Source organism: Nicotiana sylvestris, chromosome 4 (genome assembly GCF_000393655.2).
Source record: "Nicotiana sylvestris chromosome 4, ASM39365v2, whole genome shotgun sequence".
NCBI lineage: Eukaryota > Viridiplantae > Streptophyta > Magnoliopsida > Solanales > Solanaceae > Nicotiana > Nicotiana sylvestris.
Genome location: NC_091060.1, coordinates 126,115,966 through 126,137,423, shown reverse-complemented (window position 1 = coordinate 126,137,423; position 21,458 = coordinate 126,115,966). Strand labels below are relative to the sequence as shown.

General features: G+C 34.4%; 1 protein-coding gene across 1 annotated transcript; it reads left to right on the top strand.

Annotated features, from left to right (window-relative positions):
* The first annotated feature begins 1,364 nt into the window (after nt 1-1,364).
* On the top strand, nt 1,365-16,538 carry LOC104228375 (uncharacterized). The gene is made up of 13 exons (XM_009780830.2): nt 1,365-2,062; nt 2,721-2,794; nt 4,670-4,753; nt 8,812-8,892; nt 9,214-9,294; nt 9,507-9,599; nt 11,719-11,898; nt 11,985-12,052; nt 12,155-12,206; nt 14,150-14,203; nt 14,288-14,380; nt 14,736-14,802; nt 15,981-16,538. The coding sequence occupies exons 1-13, from the start codon at nt 1,921-1,923 to the stop codon at nt 16,070-16,072; spliced, it is 1,161 nt and encodes a 386-aa protein (XP_009779132.1). The 5' UTR covers nt 1,365-1,920; the 3' UTR covers nt 16,073-16,538.
* The last annotated feature ends 4,920 nt before the right edge of the window (nt 16,539-21,458 follow it).

Sequence of the window (21,458 nt, the reverse complement as noted above, 5' to 3'; positions counted from 1 at the left end):
TTCTCTTTTTATTATACTTTCTCTTCCTGAGTTTTGTAGTATAATCTGACGCAGAAAGTAACTACATTACATAAAGAAGCTATATATAAGAGATATTCCACTGAATCCTACTGAGTATAACGGGACCAATCTAGTTAGATATAGATTTTTTCCTTTTATTTGTGTTAAATGATTCTATTTTTTCATGTTAAAAGGTAAAGAAAGACGTATAATGAGATGAAGGATAAACATGAGCCTTTTCGGGCCTGAACTGAGCGAGACAATACGGGGAGAAATTTAAAAATAGCTAGATTTACAAGTGGTCATTCAAAAATAGCCACAGTTCCAAAAGTAATCGAAATTTAGTCACTTTTCATGTAAAGATAAATTTGAACGAAAACACTGTTCAAAATCCGGAAAAATACTCCAGCATAATATACTGGAGTTTCAGTATAATATACCGGTCCAGCATAATATACTGGAGTTTGGAGCACCTGTGCTCCAGTCTCCAGTATATTATACTGGAGCCAGCAAAGTATATCGGTCCCGCATAATATGCTGGAAGTTCATACACAGAGTCACCGAACTCCAGTATATTATGTTGGACCAGTCTCAGTTGCAGTAAAACAGTGACTATTTTTCAATGACTTGGCAAGCGCTGACTATTTTTGAATGATCAGTCTGAAAACTAGCTAGACCGTGCTATTTTAACGACAATATGACCCAAACCATCCCACGGTGTCAACATCTTAAACGGGCCCAGCCTAGTTTTCGAGAATTGCAGATTTGAGTTGTACAAACCAGTTTCATTTGTTCACTTTTTTTTTTTTTACTCTTAGCCCGCATCAGAAACTATTTATATTTAATAGCCAAAAAATTATATAAAATTTATATAATTTTTATATATAACACACACACACATATATATATATATAATATTTTTTTGACTATTATTTTAAGAGCGATTATACAATATCATTTTCCCAAAGAAATTCGCTTACTGGTCCATATCATCATCTTGTTACTTGCAGTGACGAAATTGTTTACCCATCCCATTTTCTAGTAGGCTGTATTATATTTCACTTGGTCAATCGAATGTTATCTCAAGAAACATTATGAGCTTAACACACGCTCAAAGTCAATACCAACAACTGAAAAAAGAAATTAATTGAACTTCAATTATTTATATTAAAGTAATAAAGCCTCATAGGTAACCAACCGAGGATGTAAATGAGGGGGTTGGGGTATTATGAACTCCCCAACCTTTTTGACATTTTAATTACCAAACCTTAGTACATCATTCTTCTCAAAATAGCAAACAAGGAAACAGAGAAATCCAACGGTTAGTTTGTAATGTTATATAGTGGAATTGTGACATCTTACTCACTGAACTGCTCCTGCATAGGCCACCTTAGGCTTAAATTGGATGATCTTTATATGGTCAGTATACACAAACTATATATTGTGTATACGGATCGTATATACATAATACATTCTTCAATTATTTTTAGTTTAAGCGATTAGGTTAATATGGTAATTGAAATGGGAGCATCATGATCGCAAGCCGCTTTATTGGGCCTGATCAGTTTGTTATTAGCTAAAAAAGAAGGGCCTAAATAAGGAGACACGTAAAACGGCTAGATCAAGCCGAAGAAAAAACGATGACGCGCTTCTCCGGCGAATGTTCTCTGTCCTTTTCCTCCTAATAACAAAACCTCTCAGATTCACAAAATCAGAGGAGGATTAGGACGAGGACGAAGAGCAAAACTCGCCAATTCTACGTCAAAATTCGCTGAAACGCGTGATTCGCAAAATCAACAATCGGCGATCCACCTTTAATCGACAAGGCGTTTAAAAAAAACTCAAATCCACTATTTTGGTTGAATTTCCGTATATATTTTAATAGTTTGTAGAGAAATTAGAGTGTCAGGATCTCAAAATATGGATAGTTTCATTAGTAAAATACGGAATTTGGATGCGTACCCGAAGATCAATGAGGATTTCTACAGCAGAACACTTTCAGGAGGTGTCATAACCCTAGCTTCTTCCATCATCATGACATTGCTTTTCATCTCCGAGCTCCGTATGTTTACTCCTATTTTTTCTCGCTATTTTTATTTATACGAATCTTAATGCATTTTTGTCGAATTCCATTTGCCAATATTTATAGTAATTCACCTAAGCAGTAAATTCATATTCTCTCCAGCCTTTTGATTTGAATTGTGGGAAGCTTAGTAAAAGTCGCTCAAACTTGCTTAAGTAGAGGACTGCAGTTCCTTTCTATCATTCGTACATTCTGTTTACTATCTTTTATTTGATGTAATGAGATTCTATGAATAAAAGGATATGGGAACATATCTCTTTAAGCTATACAAATTTATTACTTAGTTATGTTGCTTTTATCAGTCAGGCAATTTTCAGAAGTCTGTATTCTATCTGTGAAATTGAATGTTTTTAGTAATGTACTTTGTGTTCATGTGCATTCCAATTAGCCGACTACACCAATTGGACATTTCTTTAAAGTTAAATGGAAATCAAAGTTTCTAGCCGATTCATAAGTGACTGTAAATAGTTTGGCTGCTGAAGTGCATTGTATTCAACCTCTCTAATTTTTATGTTACCTTTAGCTGTATGTACTGAACATACTGGTGGTATGGCATTAGATTAACGTGATGTTATTATGTATTGTTACTATAGTCGCTGTTCTTTGCCCTTTATTGTTCTCCTGGCCTTTTTATTAGGATTATATCTTCATGCTGTCACTGAGACAAAGCTTGTTGTGGATACTTCAAGAGGAGAAACGCTGCGCATCAATGTAATAGTACTCTCACCTTGAGGCTTAGTTATGTAGTTATATGAATCTGAGTTTTTAAATGTCTTAATGCTCCAATATTTCATTTGTGTTCCCACTTTAGAACTTGTCAGTCTCTTCCACCATAGTATTGTACTGGCCTAGAAACTTATGCTTATTGCTGAGGCCTGAAAGAAGCTGATCTGGATTCAAATAGTTCATTTGATTTCTTTTCTGTCCATATCTCTGGAAAAGCATTTAGCATACAAGTATGCATACCCATTATACCATAATTACACAAATGCTATATAGAAGTGCTTTTTTGTTTAACTCTTGAAGGAATCCTCCCCCCCCTCCCCCCCCCCCCCAAAAAAAAAAAAAAACCCCCCAAGGAAAAAGAAAAAAAAGGAGAAAAACCATGACTGCAAGGAGTTCTTTATTCCTCTCTTTTGTGGTTCACTAGAAAGAGAAGAATTAGCTTATTGGTACTTAAAATGTTTTATTTTACTAAATTAAAATAATCAATCTTCTGATATACGACTAACGAACTGATTTTTAAGGAATTATAGGTATGTATAGGATCCAAATGAATCATTGAAATTCTGAAGGCTATTTACCATATTGAAGATAATAAGGAAACAATATTAATAATCAAATAACGATAGTCTTTTTTATCATTAAATAATTCTTTTAGGGGAAACAACCTAAAGGATGCTGCATCTAAGCACTAAAACTATGCCCAGCAAACACGTTTATTTACCTCTAGCTCATGGTTTTCACTTGAATTATTAATTTTTTATATTCTCTTTACTCATTTTAGGCAAAATCGCTTATTGTGCTTCTTTCTTGTCACATATCAATTACTTTGACTATTAAGTAGACGAATTTGAAAGAACATTCTAGCTGCATTGTCAGGTGGCATCAATGTTGTTTTGTATTATATATGATGTTTTTTACTGATATGATAGTATATGATGGGCTGTTTGACAATATTATAATTAGAGGATGCTCTTAAAAGGCTCCTCCGTCCCAATTTATGTGGCGATGTTTGACTGGGCACAAAGTTTAAAAAAGATAGAATGACTTTTGAAACTTGCGGTCTAAGTTAAGCCATAGACATTTGTGGTTGTAAATCATCTCATTAAGGGAAAAATAAAAAGTTCAGAATAAATTGTTTCTAAATATAGAAAGGTGTCATTCTTTTTGAGACAAAGTAAAATGAAAAGTGTGCCAAATAAGACAAAAGAAGTAAAAGTTAGCTCATAGAATAATCAGAAAAGCAGTTAAAGTCAGCTGGTCTGACAAGTACTCTAGTTTTAAATTTTTAGATATAGGTTAAAATTTCCATACTTGCATAAATAAATTATTATTTATATTTTCATTTTGATAATGAATTTCCTTCACAATTTAGAATAATTGCTTTGACTTCCAATACAAAGCAGATATCTTTTAGAAATAACTTGGAGCAACTTTAGGTAATATTTACATTCTCTAGGTTGAAGTAAAAGTTAGCTCATAGAATAATCAGAAAAGCAGTTAAAGTCAGCTGGTCTGACAAGTACTCTAGTTTTAAATTTTTAGATATAGGTTAAAATTTCCATACTTGCATAAATAAATTATTATTTATATTTTCATTTTGATAATGAATTTCCTTCACAATTTAGAATAATTGCTTTGACTTCCAATACAAAGCAGATATCTTTTAGAAATAACTTGGAGCAACTTTAGGTAATATTTACATTCTCTAGGTTGAACTCCTGATTTGCTTTTGCTTTTGCAGTTTCTCGTATTATAGTCTGAAGGATTACTTTTCTGTGTTTAACTATGTATTATTCTTGATCTACGAGTCGTTTAGAAATAAAGACTGACTTCTGATGTTGTTTTGATCTGAAAGTACAGTTTGATATCACCTTTCCAGCACTTCCATGTTCGATTCTCAGTGTTGATGCCATGGATATCAGTGGAGAGCAACATCTTGACATTGTATGTGCAGTAAACAGGTTATATTGATCAGTTACTAAGTTTCTAATTTCCCAGCACCGCATGATTTCATTCTCTTGAATGCTACTTTGGTGTACCTAGAGTTATATGACCTAATTTTCTTCTACGATTATGGTCCTCATTGAGTTGTCCAGCTTTATGAGACTTTATGGAAGTTCATATCAGTTATTACAGTTGAGTAACTATTGTATTTATAAGAGGATTTGACCATACATACATACGGACGGTATAGAGAACCTTACACTATCAGTCTAGTCTAGACTGGTTATAGTAGGTGGCTTATTTACAGGGTACCAATCAATACCTGCAGTTGTCTTAAATGGGCTGATTGTGTAAATACTTTTTATATCATCAATGTGTAATACTTAAACTCTCTACAATATTAGATGAGATTAAGTTAAATATTGAGCCAAAATCATTTTGGGAAAATGCTTGAAAATGAATAAGATTAAGTTAAATATCGAGCCAAAATCTTTTTGGAATATTGCTTGAAAATGAATAACACAAAAAATTTAGTAAATCAAGAAAATAAGGTAAAAGTCGAATTACGTAAAAATGCTTAAGAATAAAATTCCTTTATTACAACAACAACAACAACAATAATATACCGAGTAAAATCCCACTAGTGGGGTCTGGGGCGAGTAGAGTGTACGCATACCTTACCCATACCCTAAAAAGGGTAGAGAGAATAAAATTCTTTTATTAAATGATGAGAATAATATATTTATCCTTATTAAATGATGTGAACAATATATTTATAGGTATGGTATTCTTTTAATGCAAAATGGTGATAGCGAGTGTGTGAGCTTTAATGAGAGTGTATACAACATGACATGCAAAGAAATATAATCTTCTAAATTGTTTATGCTTCTCTAAGCCGATAGAGTTTCTTTTAAATGAACTTTAAGTGCTATCTAGTAAGTATCTGGCACTAGAGAGCTGCTCTAAGGTTACAATAACAAACAACAAGTCAACAACAAACCCAGTGTAATCCCACAAGTGGGGTCTGGGGAGGATAGTGAGTACGCAACCTTAACCCCTACCTTGTAAAAAGTGATTTTTTTTGTATTTTGCATGGTGCAGCCCATGATGCAATTTCTACCTTTAATAATTTGATAAAAAGTAAATATTTTATTAGGCTAAATTCATAGATAGCCCCTCACACTTGGCACTAGCTGCCAAGTAGACACTTTAACTTTGCTAATGATCATTTAGACACCTTAACTTGACAGAATCGTATTTGTGCATACCCTGGGCTGACTTGGCAAGACGTGTGTAGTATATTCACTTTTCAGCACGCTGGGTCTTCTTCCTCCTATCTCCCTCTCCCCGACGACCTTCATGGGTTTCCACCTATACAAAACCCACCATGAATTGTGAAGCTTCCTCGCGCCAATAAACCTCAAATTAGACCATACCCTCCAAGCCACCATTTTCATTTCTTTATTCCTTTCTGCCCCTTTTATATGAAGTAAGTGATGTATTAAAAACAAAAGCATCCAGAAGATGCATGATTACAAAATAAATTAAGGAAAATATCAGCTCTCCTAAGAAGAGCAAAAGATCTATCATAAGACTAATGAGCTGATAAATTCCAGAAAAAGGTTAGGGTTATAGGGTAAAATTAACCCAACAAAAAAAAAAAGGAAACCGAACATTTGGCCTTGAGCAAATAACTAGCAGTTGAGGTGCGATCAAACATCTTTGGTTCCTTTCTGTCCATAGGCACCACAAAATAGCTATGTTGCTCGGACTCTCCGAAAATGTCGTCGGGTACGTGTCAGATCCTCCAAAAGTAGTGTATTTTTGGAGGATTCGACACGGGTACAGCGGCATTTTGGAGAGTCCGCGCAACATAGCAAAATAGTAGCAGGAACCATAGACAAGATCTTCTTAATGGACTTCTCAACTTTCCAAGAACTCCAACGGACAAAGGCTTCCCTAACACTGCAATGGATAGTCCAATCCAGTGAACATAGTATGTCTATTACAACTAGTTAGTGGAGGAACAGGTGGTTGATTGTTTCGGCATTGCAAAGGCACATATGGCATCTGTTAGCTAGATGAAAACTCCTTCTAATGCGATTGTCTTGAGTTAGGCATGCACTATTTATAGCTATCCAACTAAAAGCATTAAATTTTGGGGGCAATTTAATCTTCCATATAAGTTTCCAAGGCCATTGATCAATCAATTCCTTGTTGAAGCTCAAAATATTATAACTAGCTCTGACTGAGTATGACCTTTCCCTGCTGCCGCCCCCATTGAGTCTGTCCCTACTTTGGGAGTTGAGTAGTCTGTTCTGTAGGCAACCAAGAAGTGCTATTAGATCTTTAATTTTCCAATCATTTAGGTTCCTTCTTAAACTTAGATTCCAAGTGTCCCCCTCCCTATTCTGTGTCATGGTAAAGTCTGGATTAGTTGTAATTGAGAACGATCTTGGATAAGCATCCTTCAGGGTAGATAGCCTGTTAATCTTTCCAGAATAGAATGCGTTCCCCATTTTCCACTTGAAATGATGTATTGGTGTTGAATTCATCCCATAGCTTCATGATGCCCTTCCACGGCCCACATCCATAAGGTGATCTAACTGTATTGGAGTACCATTGACTATCACATCCATACTTAGCTTCAACCACCTTCTTCCAGATACCAACTTCTTCTTGATTATATCTCCAATGCCATTTCATTAACATGCTCTTGTTGTGTACCCAAATCCTTCACCCCCAATCCCCCAAGTGTTTTTGGAAGTATAACTTTGGCCCACTGACAAGGTGAAAATTATGAGTTTTATTGTTTCCCTTCCGTAGGAATGAACATAAAAGGTCTATCAAGCTGCTTTTGAACTTTGTTTGAAATTGGAAAGAGGGACATAAAAATAGGTTGGAATACTGTCGTGAACACTGTTTATAAGAGTTAGTCTACCCCCTAAGAGAGATATTGCTCCTGCCACGATGTAAATCTTTCCTCAAAATTTTCAAAAACCACATTCCATAATTCAGTTGATCTGTGTCTAGCACCCAAGGGAAGACCTAGATATGTGGTAGGAGGAAATGAGCTAGTAATGCAGCACATAATATCAGCCAAAACCTCCAACTTATGGACCACATTAACAGGATATATGATACTTTTTGACATGTTAATGTGCAACCCAGACAAGGCTTCAAATATCCTTCGAGTGAGGTTGAGGTATTGAACTTAGGACTTCTCAGCACGACAAATAATTCATTGACAAACAGTAAGTGAGACATAAAAACTGATGGACCAGAACTTCACCTACATCAAAACCCTCCCGCCAGTGCAACTGCTTAGCCTTTTCCAGCACTCTACTAAGTTCCTCCATTGCCAGAATGAATAAAAAAGGAGATAAGAGATCCCCTTGTCTAATCCCTCTTTTGGGAGAGAGAAAAACCACAGGACTTCTATTAACTAGAACATAATATTCAAGTGTGGAGAAGGTATATTTAATCCATTTGATCCATTTCTCCCCAAATTCCATCTGCATCAGAAATGAGATTAGATACTGCCAATTAATTTGTCAAAGGCCTTGTCAGTATCAAGCTTAAAGTGTAGTCCAGGTAGACCAGGTTCTCCACTTTTTTTGTCTCTATTCCATGACTTCATTAGCAATGAGTGTAGCATCTGTAATCTGCCTACCTTTAATAAAGGCATTCTGGCAGCCAGAGTCCGGCTTCCCGATCACCATTTTCAACATCTCAGCTATCACTTCTGCCACTATCTTATAGACACTGTCAGTGAGGTTTATAGGCCTAAAATCTTTAAGTACGAAAGCTACGAAAGAGGCATTAAAAGATTTTACCATGGCAGTTGTTGTGAAAATGATTGAAAGTTCCCGTAACATCCAACTTTATAGTCCCCCAGCACTTTTGATAGAAGGCCATTGTAAATCCATAAGGGCCAGGGCTTTTATCAGGTGCACAAAATATGGTTTGGGAACTACCAGCACTAGTTATTGGAATTCTAACTCCGACGCATATGATCTTTGGGTTTTTGTATGATATGATTACATTTATACTTGCAGAGACATGACATTATCAAGAAAAGGATTGATGTTCATGGTAATGTGATTGAGACAAGGAAGGAGGGCATTGGTGCTCCTAAGGTGAGATACAAGTACAGGTTACTTTCAGCTTAATAGAATGCACAAGTACCTGTTTATGTCCTAGTTTAATTTTTGCATGGAAAATTATACTTGACTGATGTAAAACTTCTTTTATTTTATAGAAGGTAACTGATATAAATATTTATTTGGCTTTGTTTCAAATCTTATAGCTGCTAAAGGCATAGATGTAAAGAAATTGTTTTGGCTTTTATTTGCATTCTGGATTTATATGGATCCAATACCAAGAATAACTTTTGATTTTGGAAACACGCTTTATTGATTCCTTTCAAGTTTCGAACACTGAGTCTATTCCACTAACAGATTGATAGGCCTTTGCAAAAGCATGGAGGAAGACTTGAGCACAACGAAACATATTGTGGTTCCTGTTACGGTGCTGAAGGGGTTTGTTCCTATTCTTAATGCTCGAAATCTCTCACTTAGATTGTAATATAAGCTTTAGTATCCATTCTTTTTTGTGAATTTAACTTCATCTCTTTTTCTACATTCCTGCATCCAATTTTTTTGGGTTCCTTGATTATGTCACGATATAGATAACTATCTCATTGAACTGCTTCTCATAAGTCCCCAACCCTGAATTCCTGTCAACTTTGCAGTCAGATGATCATTGTTGTAACACCTGTGAAGATGTTCGTGAAGCCTATCGAAAGAAAGGTTGGGCGTTGTCAAACCCAGATATAATTGACCAGGTATGTTTCTATATTGGCAGGTGATCATCGAAGGAGTTACATGTCTTGTCTGTGTCTTTTCTCTCCAAATTATTCCCTGAAACTGAAGCCATTTTTCCTTTATAAAAGCTTGACTACCGTGGCTTCTTTCTTTTTTGAAAATAGAAGATCTAAGAAGTTAACAGTATGGCTTGCTATGTTAAAGCCTTAAAGTATCTCAACCCTACCTCCTAAGTGTTTGATGAGTCTTGAATGAAGATCTGGTTTTCATTTTGAATCCTGTATCGAAGTTATGCAGCATAACATGGATGTGATAGAAGTGCTGTGAGCAATATGGTCTCACAATCACAACAAACAAATGTGGACATGATCATTTGTGTACTTGTATGTTAAATGAAATGAGTGTGATTAATCCACCTTTTTGTTACTCTATGGAGAGGTGAATAGTGACCATCGACGCTGTGCATTTTATGCATTAGTTCTGAGGACAGTTTATTTGAAGATTGGTTATACTCAATGAATTTTGCTTATTAGAATTCTGTTAAGAGTTAAATACACACAGTATATGATTTTATTCTGATAACAAAGATCTCTCTGGTAGTTTTAAGAAAAGCTATTTTGTGTTAAAAAACAGTTTTCAAGCAACTTTGAAATAAAAACCTTCTCTGGAAACCGAAGCTACTTATTTAAAACATTTATTGTAAACTCTAAAATATGGATGAGTTTAATTGTTCCGTCTCAAGGATTAGTCTTTTTCCAATGATCTTTCCCAGCTTCTTCACATATATAATATATAGAACTTAAATCATGAAGGAAGAACAACAACAACAACAACAACAACAACCCAGTATAATCCCACTTAGTGGGGTCTGGGGAGGGTAGTGTGTACGCAGACCTTACCCCTACCCTGGGGTAGAGAGGCTGTTTCCAAATAGACCCCCGACATCCTTCCCTCCAAGAACTTCCCACCTTGCTCTTGGGGAGACTCGAACTCACAACCTCTTGGTTGGAAGCGGAGGTTGCTTACCATCAGAGCAACCCCTCTTGTCTAGAAGGAAGAAGAGTTTAGAAAAAGAATCTAATTTGGAGTATAGCTTTATTCTTTTCCCTTTTTTTTATCGGATACAAACACAAAGGAGCTTTATTCTTTTCCCTTTTTTTTATCGGATACAAACACAAAGGAATAAAGGGAAACCATTTCAACAAATGTGAACGGAATTGGCAAGCTCTAGAAGATTTAGATGCCAGAGAAAAGAGAAAGGACCAAATGGTAGACAAAGCCATCAATTCTAAGGAATATAGTACTTTTCCCTAACTGCTTAAATAGGGGAGGTAATGATATTTCAAAATAACCAGGGATTTTCTTTATCTGAGCAAACCTCGGGATAGAATAATAAAATTAGTACATTGTTCTATTCAAAGGTTAATAGCTTGTAGAATGTTAAGGAATAGAGTGTAGACAGCTTTTAAAGAAGTGTTTATTTTTGAGAGGTCGATTCTTTTAAATATTTTCTTTGACAAATAGTTGGATGGTTTTGTCCTTTAAAAAGACCAAATAGTTGGATGGAATTTTTTTTATTAATGAAAAATAAAAATGGAGGAGAAACGAATCAACTGGGTTTTTGCTCTTGATGAACTTCCTGCAACTTCTGCAGAATTTGGTTTGTGGAACTTTTAGCCAAAGTGGAAATGTAGAAATATGGCTGACCACTATCCCAATAGAAAAAACAGAAAGATGTGTAAAATTCCATTTCACATTTCTCACTCCTATCGAAACCAAATGTTCCTAAAAGGCTTCAGTTTTCTTGCTTAACATGGGAACATAATATTTTTTGACAAGTAGACACAAATAGATATATGATCTCTGTTAGTCGCAGGAAACTAGGCAACACTTTACAAAGTGCTAAGTGGTAAATTCTTGTTTCTTTGCTTAAGCTATGGAAGACTCCATATAGTTCTGGATGATAAAGTCCCAATTATACTGTGTTAGTTTCATGTCTTTCAACATATTTTCCATACCTATTAGTATTCAATAAATATGAAAAGAATGCATGGTTGTTGAGCTTTAATATTTCATGATGCGCTAATTAAAAGCATGGCTGATCTTTCATTTTTCTCCTTTGAAATTCATTTGAGTCAGTGTAAAAGAGAGGGTTTCCTAGAAATGATCAAAGCGGAAGAAGGTGAAGGATGTAATATGTATGGGTTCTTGGAGGTCAATAAAGTGGCCGGAAATTTCCACTTTGCACCGGGGAAGAGTTTTCAGCAGTCAAATGTTCATGTCCATGATTTGCTCACTTTTCAGAAGGATAGTTATAATGTAAGATGTTCTCATAACTTGGTTCATCTGTTCATGTTTCGTTTTGGTGCTTTAATATAACTTTACTGAAAAAATTTGTTTGACAGATTAGTCACAAGATCAATAGATTAACTTATGGAGAATACTTCCCAGGTGTTGTGAATCCTCTTGATGGGTACATCTCTTTCACTAGTCTATACTTTGTTCACTTGTGTCTTTATATGATGGCACTTAACCATATTGACTGCTTCTTCATTGTTTTCAACCCACATTGCAGTGTAACATGGACACAAGAGACACCCCATGGCATGTATCAGTATTTTATCAAGGTTGGCATTTTTCACGTGACTGGCCTCATACTTTTCCTTTCTTCCCTATTCTGCGATTTACATGAAGTTTTGTGATTTTGGAATTACCACTTGATTTAATGGTTGCTAGCTTACTTTCCATAGAGTGGTTAAGGATTACTGCCAAGGGCCTTTTTCTCCCCGTCCCCAAGCCCCTTGTCGCTTGTACTTGCATTTTTAGCTTTGACGAGAGAGAGAGAGAGAGAGAGAGCAGCAGCAGCTTTTTGAGTTACTGAGACTAAGTTCTTAAAACGAATAGTTTGCTTTGCTAGCTTAAGGACCAGTTAAACCCCTTATGAGACCCCCATGATCCCCCACTGCAATACTTAGTATGAGCTCATTTGCCCGAGGCTGTCCATCTGCCCCAGTGTTGGTGGCAAAACTTGAGACGTATGCTTGTGTGTTGTAGCAAGTCCCCAGTGGACTGGTTGCGGTATTTACAAGCTCGCGCTCACCCCATTATTATCCCCAAAAAACAGATAATTGTGTAATTTGTCAAAATTAATGAAGAATGATAATCATTTTTTTCAAATCCCAGCGGAGGCAAATACACTAGGTGATTTCTTCTCATCTATCCAAACCTTGGTGGATAGGATTACCTGGTACCTGTTGCTCGTGGGAGGTAGCAGGTACCCCGTGGAATTAGTCGATGTGTGCAAGCTGGCCCGGACACCACGGTTATCCAAAAAAACAAAAAGAATGGTAATCAATTTTTTCTCATTACATTTTTAAAAAAAAAGGAAAGATAATCATTTTTCTAAAGATACTCGCTACTCCCTTCTTGTGAGTCAATGTTTTTTCATTCCAAGCAATTCCAAAACACGTTGCCTTTCTCGGAAGGAAGGTTCAACCAGACTATACATCAAACAGAGTTAGAATGGACCCTCTTTCTGTATTTCATTCCTGATGCTACTTTTCCTCTTTTTATTTCGTCAAAAATTATATGTACCTTGTGAATCTTAAATATTTTACCATTTGACATTGAACACTAAACATTTGCAACTGTCGTAATGACAGTATGATGATACTGCTTTCACACTATTTTCTTGCAAAAGCTGCATCATTTTCAATTAATGGGTTTGTAAGTCAATGCGCGAGTAGATATTAAACAGCACCTAAAGGCGCACTAATGAAAAGGTTATGGAAAAGCTCATATCAGAATATTTTCTTAACCAACGATCAAATTAGGAGTGTATGTTGATGTTATTGCTTGTTCATGCTGGCTGCAAGTTATGTGGACTCTCACTACTCACTACTAACTTAAACTATTTTGCTTTGTTGGGTGGTACAACTTTAACTCTCTTGTGCATTCTAAGTAGAAAATATATCATATAAAAGTGAGATAAACAGATAGTGCTAGAATTGTTTCCCTAGGTACTAGATTACTCATTTTGAATGTTTGGCTGGTTACTATTATCATTTTCATTGTGGAGAGAATTAATGTAAAAAATGATACCCTATGATTTGTTACCATTTTTTTGCATTTGGGGTAAAAATGCATAAACCTGAATCTGGTCTGGCCATTCTGTAATTATTGATGTCCATCTGGCATTTGCTATTGGCATGTTTCAGTATATGCACTCTTGTTGTTGTTGTTGTTGTTGTTGTTGTTGTTGTTGGTCTGGCCATTCTGTAATTATTATTATGTAACCATCTTTCTCTATTTGGCAAGAAAATGCATAAACATTTATCTGGTTCTGCCATTCTGTTATTGTGGATGTCCATTTGGCATTTGCTGTTGGCATGTTGCAGTATATGCACTCTTATAGGTAGAACGTGGCACATTTTTTGTGCTTGAAATGTTAATTCTTGTCTCTCTGATATGATGATATCCATTTGTAATATTAGGGTAATCTTAGTTTCTGTGACTTATAGATAGAAATTTACTTTTATTGTCAATAGTAATATCTAGTTTTTTCCTACAGGTGGTACCTACAGTATATACTGATGTCAGTGGGCATACCATCCAGTCAAATCAGGTTTTCTTATTCTTCAACTTATCTACCTGCATTTCTTGTGCCATAGACCCCAAAATCTGATGCAACAGCTTATTGTGTTTGCAGTTCTCTGTAACTGAACATTTTAAAGGCGCAGATGTTGGCCGCTTTCAGTCTATTCCTGGTGTTTTCTTCTTCTATGACCTTTCACCAATCAAGGTTTGGCATTGGGCTTCTTCGCTCAAATTTCTAAGTCGTTATTTTCACCTCTGAGGTCTATTTATCTTCTTAATCATAAACCTTAGTAAATTGTTACATTAAGGCTTTTTTCTGTTTAAAAAATGGGGTTGAAGGAGGCCTGGGTAGTAGGGGGAAAGGACCATTGAACCTTTACACTATAGGAAGTAAGGTTACAATATTGCTTACTGCTTAACTCTTTAATCTGAAACTTTTTTGTTCTCATTTTTCACTCGTTTATGTCTTTCTTTAGTTTGAGAGTGAGGAGTAATTCTCCCTACCATCATAGTTAAATGTGTGTATATTGTGCTTAATTTCATCTCTTGCCCTGTCGCAGGTGACATTCACTGAGCAACATGTTTCATTCTTACACTTCTTGACTAATGTCTGTGCTATAGTTGGAGGTAATTACAGTCTTCACCCTTCCCTTGTTATCTCTTAGCTGATATTGGTTAGATCTTGTAAAAAAGAATTCTTCTATCCATTACTCATGACGATGTTTGACTAGACATGGAGTAGAATTTGTTATTGGGACTATTATACTAGTGATGGTGAAAGAAATATTACAATTATGGTTGGATGTTACTTTGTAGGATCACATTGAAAGTCAAATTTGAATAATTTAATTGTAATCTTGAAAGTCGTATAGAAATTGAATGGTATTAAACATTTTCAAATTTCCTGAAATGAGAAAAATGTCATATAAATTAGATTGAAGGAATATTAACTTCAAAATATTTGTTGAATGTAGAATAACGATTGGCATTATGAGACAGAAAACTAATATTTCAGCATTAGGGTAACACTATCACACTGTGTACCTATTATATCTTTTGTTATTGAAAACTGAACCTTTGGAGAGAGGGGTGCTAAAGTTAATTCTCAATGGCAGATGATGTACCATTCATTTTATGGGTTCAACTGAATCCAATCATTTCGACACGGAGTGTAAATGTATATGTGAAAAAGTACTAAATGTCGACAAATATTGAATTCTGTATCCATAATATCAAAGTGCAATAGTTCAGTGATAAAAACCTTAAAGTTTAACCTATCAAGTTTAAACCGTGGATCAGCCTTTGCATAAAAGAGAACAAGATCAAAGATAAATGCTGGATTAGCCTTTGCTTATTCTACTCCTTTGTTGGCAGTTGGCTCTACTGAAGTCCCTTTCATAATGTTATAATATCTGCCATTTGACATGTATGCTCAGATCATTCTACTGAAGTCCCTTTCATAACGTTATATATCTGCCATTTGACATATATGCTCAGATCACACATGAAACATCGCTCTGTAGTTCTACAGCACTCGTGCAACCTATAACTATCTAGGATTACTTCAGCAGTGAATCACATCAAGTAGTTTGATCTTTAATTGTAGTTGCCTTGTGATATTGCCTAGTTATCATGCTCATATTTTTTGTGAAAAACCTGGTTATGTATTCAGAAGAACTTTACTCTTTTCATTTCATGAACCAAAGGTGTTAGCTCGTTGTGTTTAAACCAAATATCTTTTGCATCACATCAGTGATGTTTCTATATGGCGAACTCTGTTCTAATTTTCTGAAAATTGTTTCCAGGTGTTTTCACTGTGTCGGGGATACTTGATTCCTTCATATACCATGGTCAAAAGGCGATTAAGAAAAAGATGGAACTTGGTAAATTTAGCTGATTGGTGGTGCTCTTATCCTATGCTTGTGTGGCGGAATCATTCTAGCCAAGGGAGACCAAAATATTGGACTAGATGTGACAAGGTTCAGCTAACTTCTGCATCACAATAGCTTTCCTTGAGAGAACATGATCGGATCTTAGCAAGGTGGCTCAAGGGGGAGGCTAGAGAGCCTTTGCTTTAAGTTTGCTTTAGATCCCAAAAAATTTTAATAGAAGATTTTATGATTTTATGTTCGCTTAGTCAATATTTATGTTTTTAGATTTAAAAAAAGGTACAAAAGAGAAAGGCGGATTCCTGAGAAAAAGGAGACATGAGAAAACTCCCCCCCCCCCCCTTGCAGTTCGACCCGGCCGTTCTGATGAAGCTGCCATTGTTCTCGGTTGGGTTAAAACTTACTCCTTCCGTCTCAAATTATTTGTCATGGTTTCTAAAAATAGTTAGTCTTAAATCATTTGTCATTTTAGAAGTTCAAGAGTAAATTAATTATTTTTTTTCATATTCTACCCTTAATATTAATTGTTCTTGAAGATTACAAATATCTTAATTATGAGTAAGTATTAAATGAAAAGAGATTATATCTTAAGATATAAATAAGGATAAAATAATTCTAAACCTTTCTTATTTAATATTTTCTTAAAAGAGAAACATGACAGTAATTTGAGTGCTTTTGAATCCTCGAGACCTTTAAAATTTTGCTTGTCCAAAAAGTCACAACTCAAAAAGTGTTATCCAGCTGCTAAAGCGGTTTCAGAACCTCTCCCAAGGATCTAATTATGTGTTTTTTAGGTTATGAAATCGCATTATATAATTATGTTTGCATAATACGTGATTACAATTATCAATTAAAATAAACTAGCGCTCGTTGGTCCGAAAAATTGACTGAAATACTTCAGTAGGACCTATGCTTTCTAATCTTCGTTCGATCCAAGATCATCTGTTATGACAAAAAGAATATCAAATTGGCTACTTTAAAACCATTAGCACAACATTACCTTTACATAAAGATCTAAGCTTTAAGTTGAAATTGGAAATCCAATCTCACATAAGAACAAAAAGATTCCAGAAAATGCTAAATCATAGGATGTATATCCTTTCTTTTTGTTTTCTAATTGAAGATTCGCCTCACCCCACTTATTGGCATATCCCTTTCTTCAACTTGAATACAAAGCCTCTTATAGAGTAGAATCCACTTTTTCTCTCTTCCGTTCACACGTGATTCTAACTTGTGATTGGATGTAAAGGAACAATGTCAAATGAAAAATAACTAAATATATACAATGACTTGTCCTTTAGTAGTTCGGAGTGAAATCACTACTCGTGACTCGTGAGTTTTTTCCAGAGGGACTCCAAATCCTCTAACTTACATTTCTAGTTTATGTAATTTAGATATGTGAGAGTACTATTACGCTCCTCCCAATCACGAGGTAGACCAAATTGACTAGTGTGCATATGCTAATAATTGTTGGAAAATAATGCAAATAGTTTTAAATGTAAAAAAGTTAGTTCTGATTAGTTAAGCAAGTGATATTATAACTTTGAAATAACTATAACGTAATGGTGGTAGTTTACATTAGTTTGAGTGGTAGGAATGAGTAAAATCATAAATGAAGGAAGATAAACTTAACAGGGACGGGTAGTGTACATAACTATGAAAGCAAATTACATGTTGCCCGAATTTAGTACTCTTACGATATTTGGTAAAATAATTAAAAAGAGAAACGAGAGGTAGTGTAGTAAAAAATGCATGTACTTACTACCCTTACGATATTTGGTAAAATAATTAAAAACAGAAACGAGAGGTGGTGTAGTAAAAATTACTTATGTCGTATGTTTACCTCTAATCAAATAATTAATCTTAAGAGTCACAAAATAAAATATTTTACTTTATTGATTTGGCATAAACATCAAATTTGAGAAACTTTTGCCGCAATAAGATTCTACATTCCACTAGTCTCTTCCTTTTCTATTGCTATGGGGGATTCTTTTGCCTGGTGTAAACTTGGAATCATTTTGAGTAGAATATGAGAACAAGGAGGATATAAATGGTGGCTATAGAATTGAAATTCATTATCTTCAAAAGATCTGATATGAAGGAATGATTATATTGGGGGAATTTCATTTTCAAAAGGTGGTAAGTCGGTTAAGAAATTGCAGTGGTTTTTCTCTGATTCACATTTTGATCATCATTTCCTTCCCCTTTTTTTTTTCTGAAAATATGATTAAGTAGCATTTTTTAGTTTGCGGCTGCTCATGAATCATTTCTCCATTTCTAGAATCAGGAATGACTAAGAAATTGAATAGAGTGCCTCATTATTACTTCCTCCGCCCCATTTTAGCTGTCGCTTTAGCTCCTTTTACAAGATATGAAGACAAATTACAAGATATAATTTACGAAGTTATCTCTATTAAATGCATTTTAAAAATTAGATAGTATTAGAAAGAACTATTACTTCTTCAATAGTAAGGGTATAGTTGAAAACAAATAACAAATTTAGTCTTGAATTTCTAAAGTAACAATTATTTAAGGACAAATATCAGTTAAAATGTAACGTAGGGGTATCATTTTAATCAGTATAGTCCACATAACTTCAAAGGGAATTCTTGACTTTTCTAATCAAGTGGTGCATATTTATATCTTAAAGTCTTCATCTTTGAACTAGTGAATCAGAAATTCGTACTAAAGAATGACTATTCTTTATAAAGCAAATTTGACAGAATAAATTCACTATGCAACTTGAGATAAAAATCCTATTTTCTTAATTTTTTTCCTGGCGAGCCAGCAAGGTAAAAAATCAACAAGAAAATAGATTAAAGTTTTACACACTTTTAGTTCCAATTCCAAACTAGTTTGGATCAACGATACGAGTGCTCCATACAGTACACATTATTCGGGCTACAAATTCTACATCGTTATAGTTATTTAAGAAATTGCAATATTAATGTTGCAAATTATGTTGTAACAGATCGCAAATGTTCATTAGACATTTTCTTTAATTATTTTTATTTTTTTTTGTACTTTTTCTTCAATAACTCTTCTCTAGCTGTAGCTCATGTGAATGGAATATAGGTTAGATCGAGAAACTATAAAAGCTAGGTTGGTGATTAAGAAGTACTACTACCATTATAACCAAGTTAGAAAATTGAAAGCAAATAATAATGATTGTAATTAATGCATTCCAACAACTTTCGTGTCTTACGGATAGACCATGTGAGATTGAGTCATTGAGATTGATATTATTCCACCAAGTTGCTTCATATCTCTTCAACAAACTTTTTACTCCTTACTTACTAAATTCAAACAACCAATAAATGAATGGAGGCGAGATATTTAAAGCACCAGTTTCCCTCTTGAGCTAGCTTTGAGCGTGACATTAGAGGAAAAGCAAACACGGGAAATTGACTAAATAATCGACCACTAGGAAATGATAATTCGATAAAAATTACACCTTCCGTCTCACAGTAACAGTCGTGATTACTAAAAATAAAAATAATTATCTCAAATTATTTGTCATTTTAGAAGTTCAAGACAAAATTAATTATTTTTTTCCTTTTTTATCCTGAGTAATAATAGTTCTTGAAGATGAAGATAACACATAAACAGAATAAATATTAATTGAAGAGAGATTATATTTTAAGATATAAATAAGAATAGAATAGTCCAATCCATTTCCTAATTAATATTTTATAAGGGCCGTGTAAAAGAGAAGCACGACGCATAATATGAGACGGAGGGAGTATGTATTAGAGCATGATATAATCACCAAAATTCTTAGTACAAAACTTGTAAAGTGTACTCCCACTTTAAGTGATTTTTTAGCTTTTTTCACACATATTAAGGAATTTACCTTTTAACATAAATAACAATAAAATTTATCATATTAACCTTAATTTGCTTATTGAAAATATAACAAACTACTCCTAAGTTTTTTACTCCAAGGACAACTTTGGAAAGAAATAATTAATTCCTTCTTTATATCTTAAAAAATTAAATATTGTGGACCACAAAAAAAAGGCAAAAAAATCATTTAAATTGGACCGAAGGGAGTATTTGATTATTGTAATATTCTTGTGGTAATACCACTGTTAATTTTTACGCGTACTCACATTCACAATTAATATCCAAGTTGATGAACGGGACCCATATAATTCAATGAGCCGTCCATATGTATTAATATCATACAATTCGTGAATTTTACCTCATTTTTGACCTTTTGGTTTTATTACTATTTTCTTTTCCTTTCTAATTTTACCATCCAATTGCAGTCATCAATGTATTTGGGTAATTCTTTTATATCGTTCTCAATTCCCGCATTCAACTTTTATTTTTATTTCTTTGGATTTTTTTTTTCCTCCCAATTTAAGAGAATTTATAGTGTTTCCATACTTCTCCTCCAACGTGACTCGAACCCAAGACCAATGATCGTGGATGGAGGTGTTTTACCAACTTATTTCTTTGGATTTGAATTGTAGTTTTGTGACTATAACTTCAATCTGTAAGGTTCCAAATAATAGCTTCTCTTAACGTACTATTCACAGAGGATTCTGACTAAAAAAAGTATCAACAACAACATACCTAGTGCGATCACGTAAGTGGAGTATGTGCAGGGTGGAATGTACGCAAATCTTACTCCTACCTTGTGTGAGTTACCAAGATGATTTCTGATAGATCCCCACTCAAGAACACCAATTTCAAAATAAATTAGAAATATACAAGAGCAAAAAAGCTAAGATAATATAATAAAGAAAAAAAAGTAATTACAGCAGAATAACAGTAGCAATACAATTGAATAATAATAATATAATAGTAGAAAAACTTTCTATTTAGGTGAAAATTGAAGGATAGTGGACGTATTAATAAGTTGTATGGTTTTATTGCTTGAACAAAGATAGCTATCTACTCTTCAATTGATGTCGTAATACTTGTCCAGCTGGTTGAGGCTCGGAAAAATAACGCTTTTCTATTTTGGTCACGGGATTTGGGAGGATTCAAGTCGGAGCTTTTCCTGACTAAATATTTGTTGGCAATATTTTAACACAAAGTTGATGATATTTTAGGCTACAAGTATGATACTAAATAATATTTTTAGATAAATTTGAATTATTTCATTTTTTCTTTGAATGCAAGCTGTTGAGGATTGGATTGGATTTGCCACGAAATGAGGTTCAGGATTGGCACGCCTTCTTTTTGGCAAGCTTACATTTTTTCAAAGTAAAAATTAAATTACATTAAAGAGGGATCAGGGAAGGAGATGCTACGATTAATGATAAAAGTTTGAATCATTCACCGGATGTTCTATTCTCATACATTGTTCATTCTCATATAGGTTGTCCGATTTGGTTAATTGGAAAATCTTTTGTGGCAAATATAAATACCCGTACATCAATA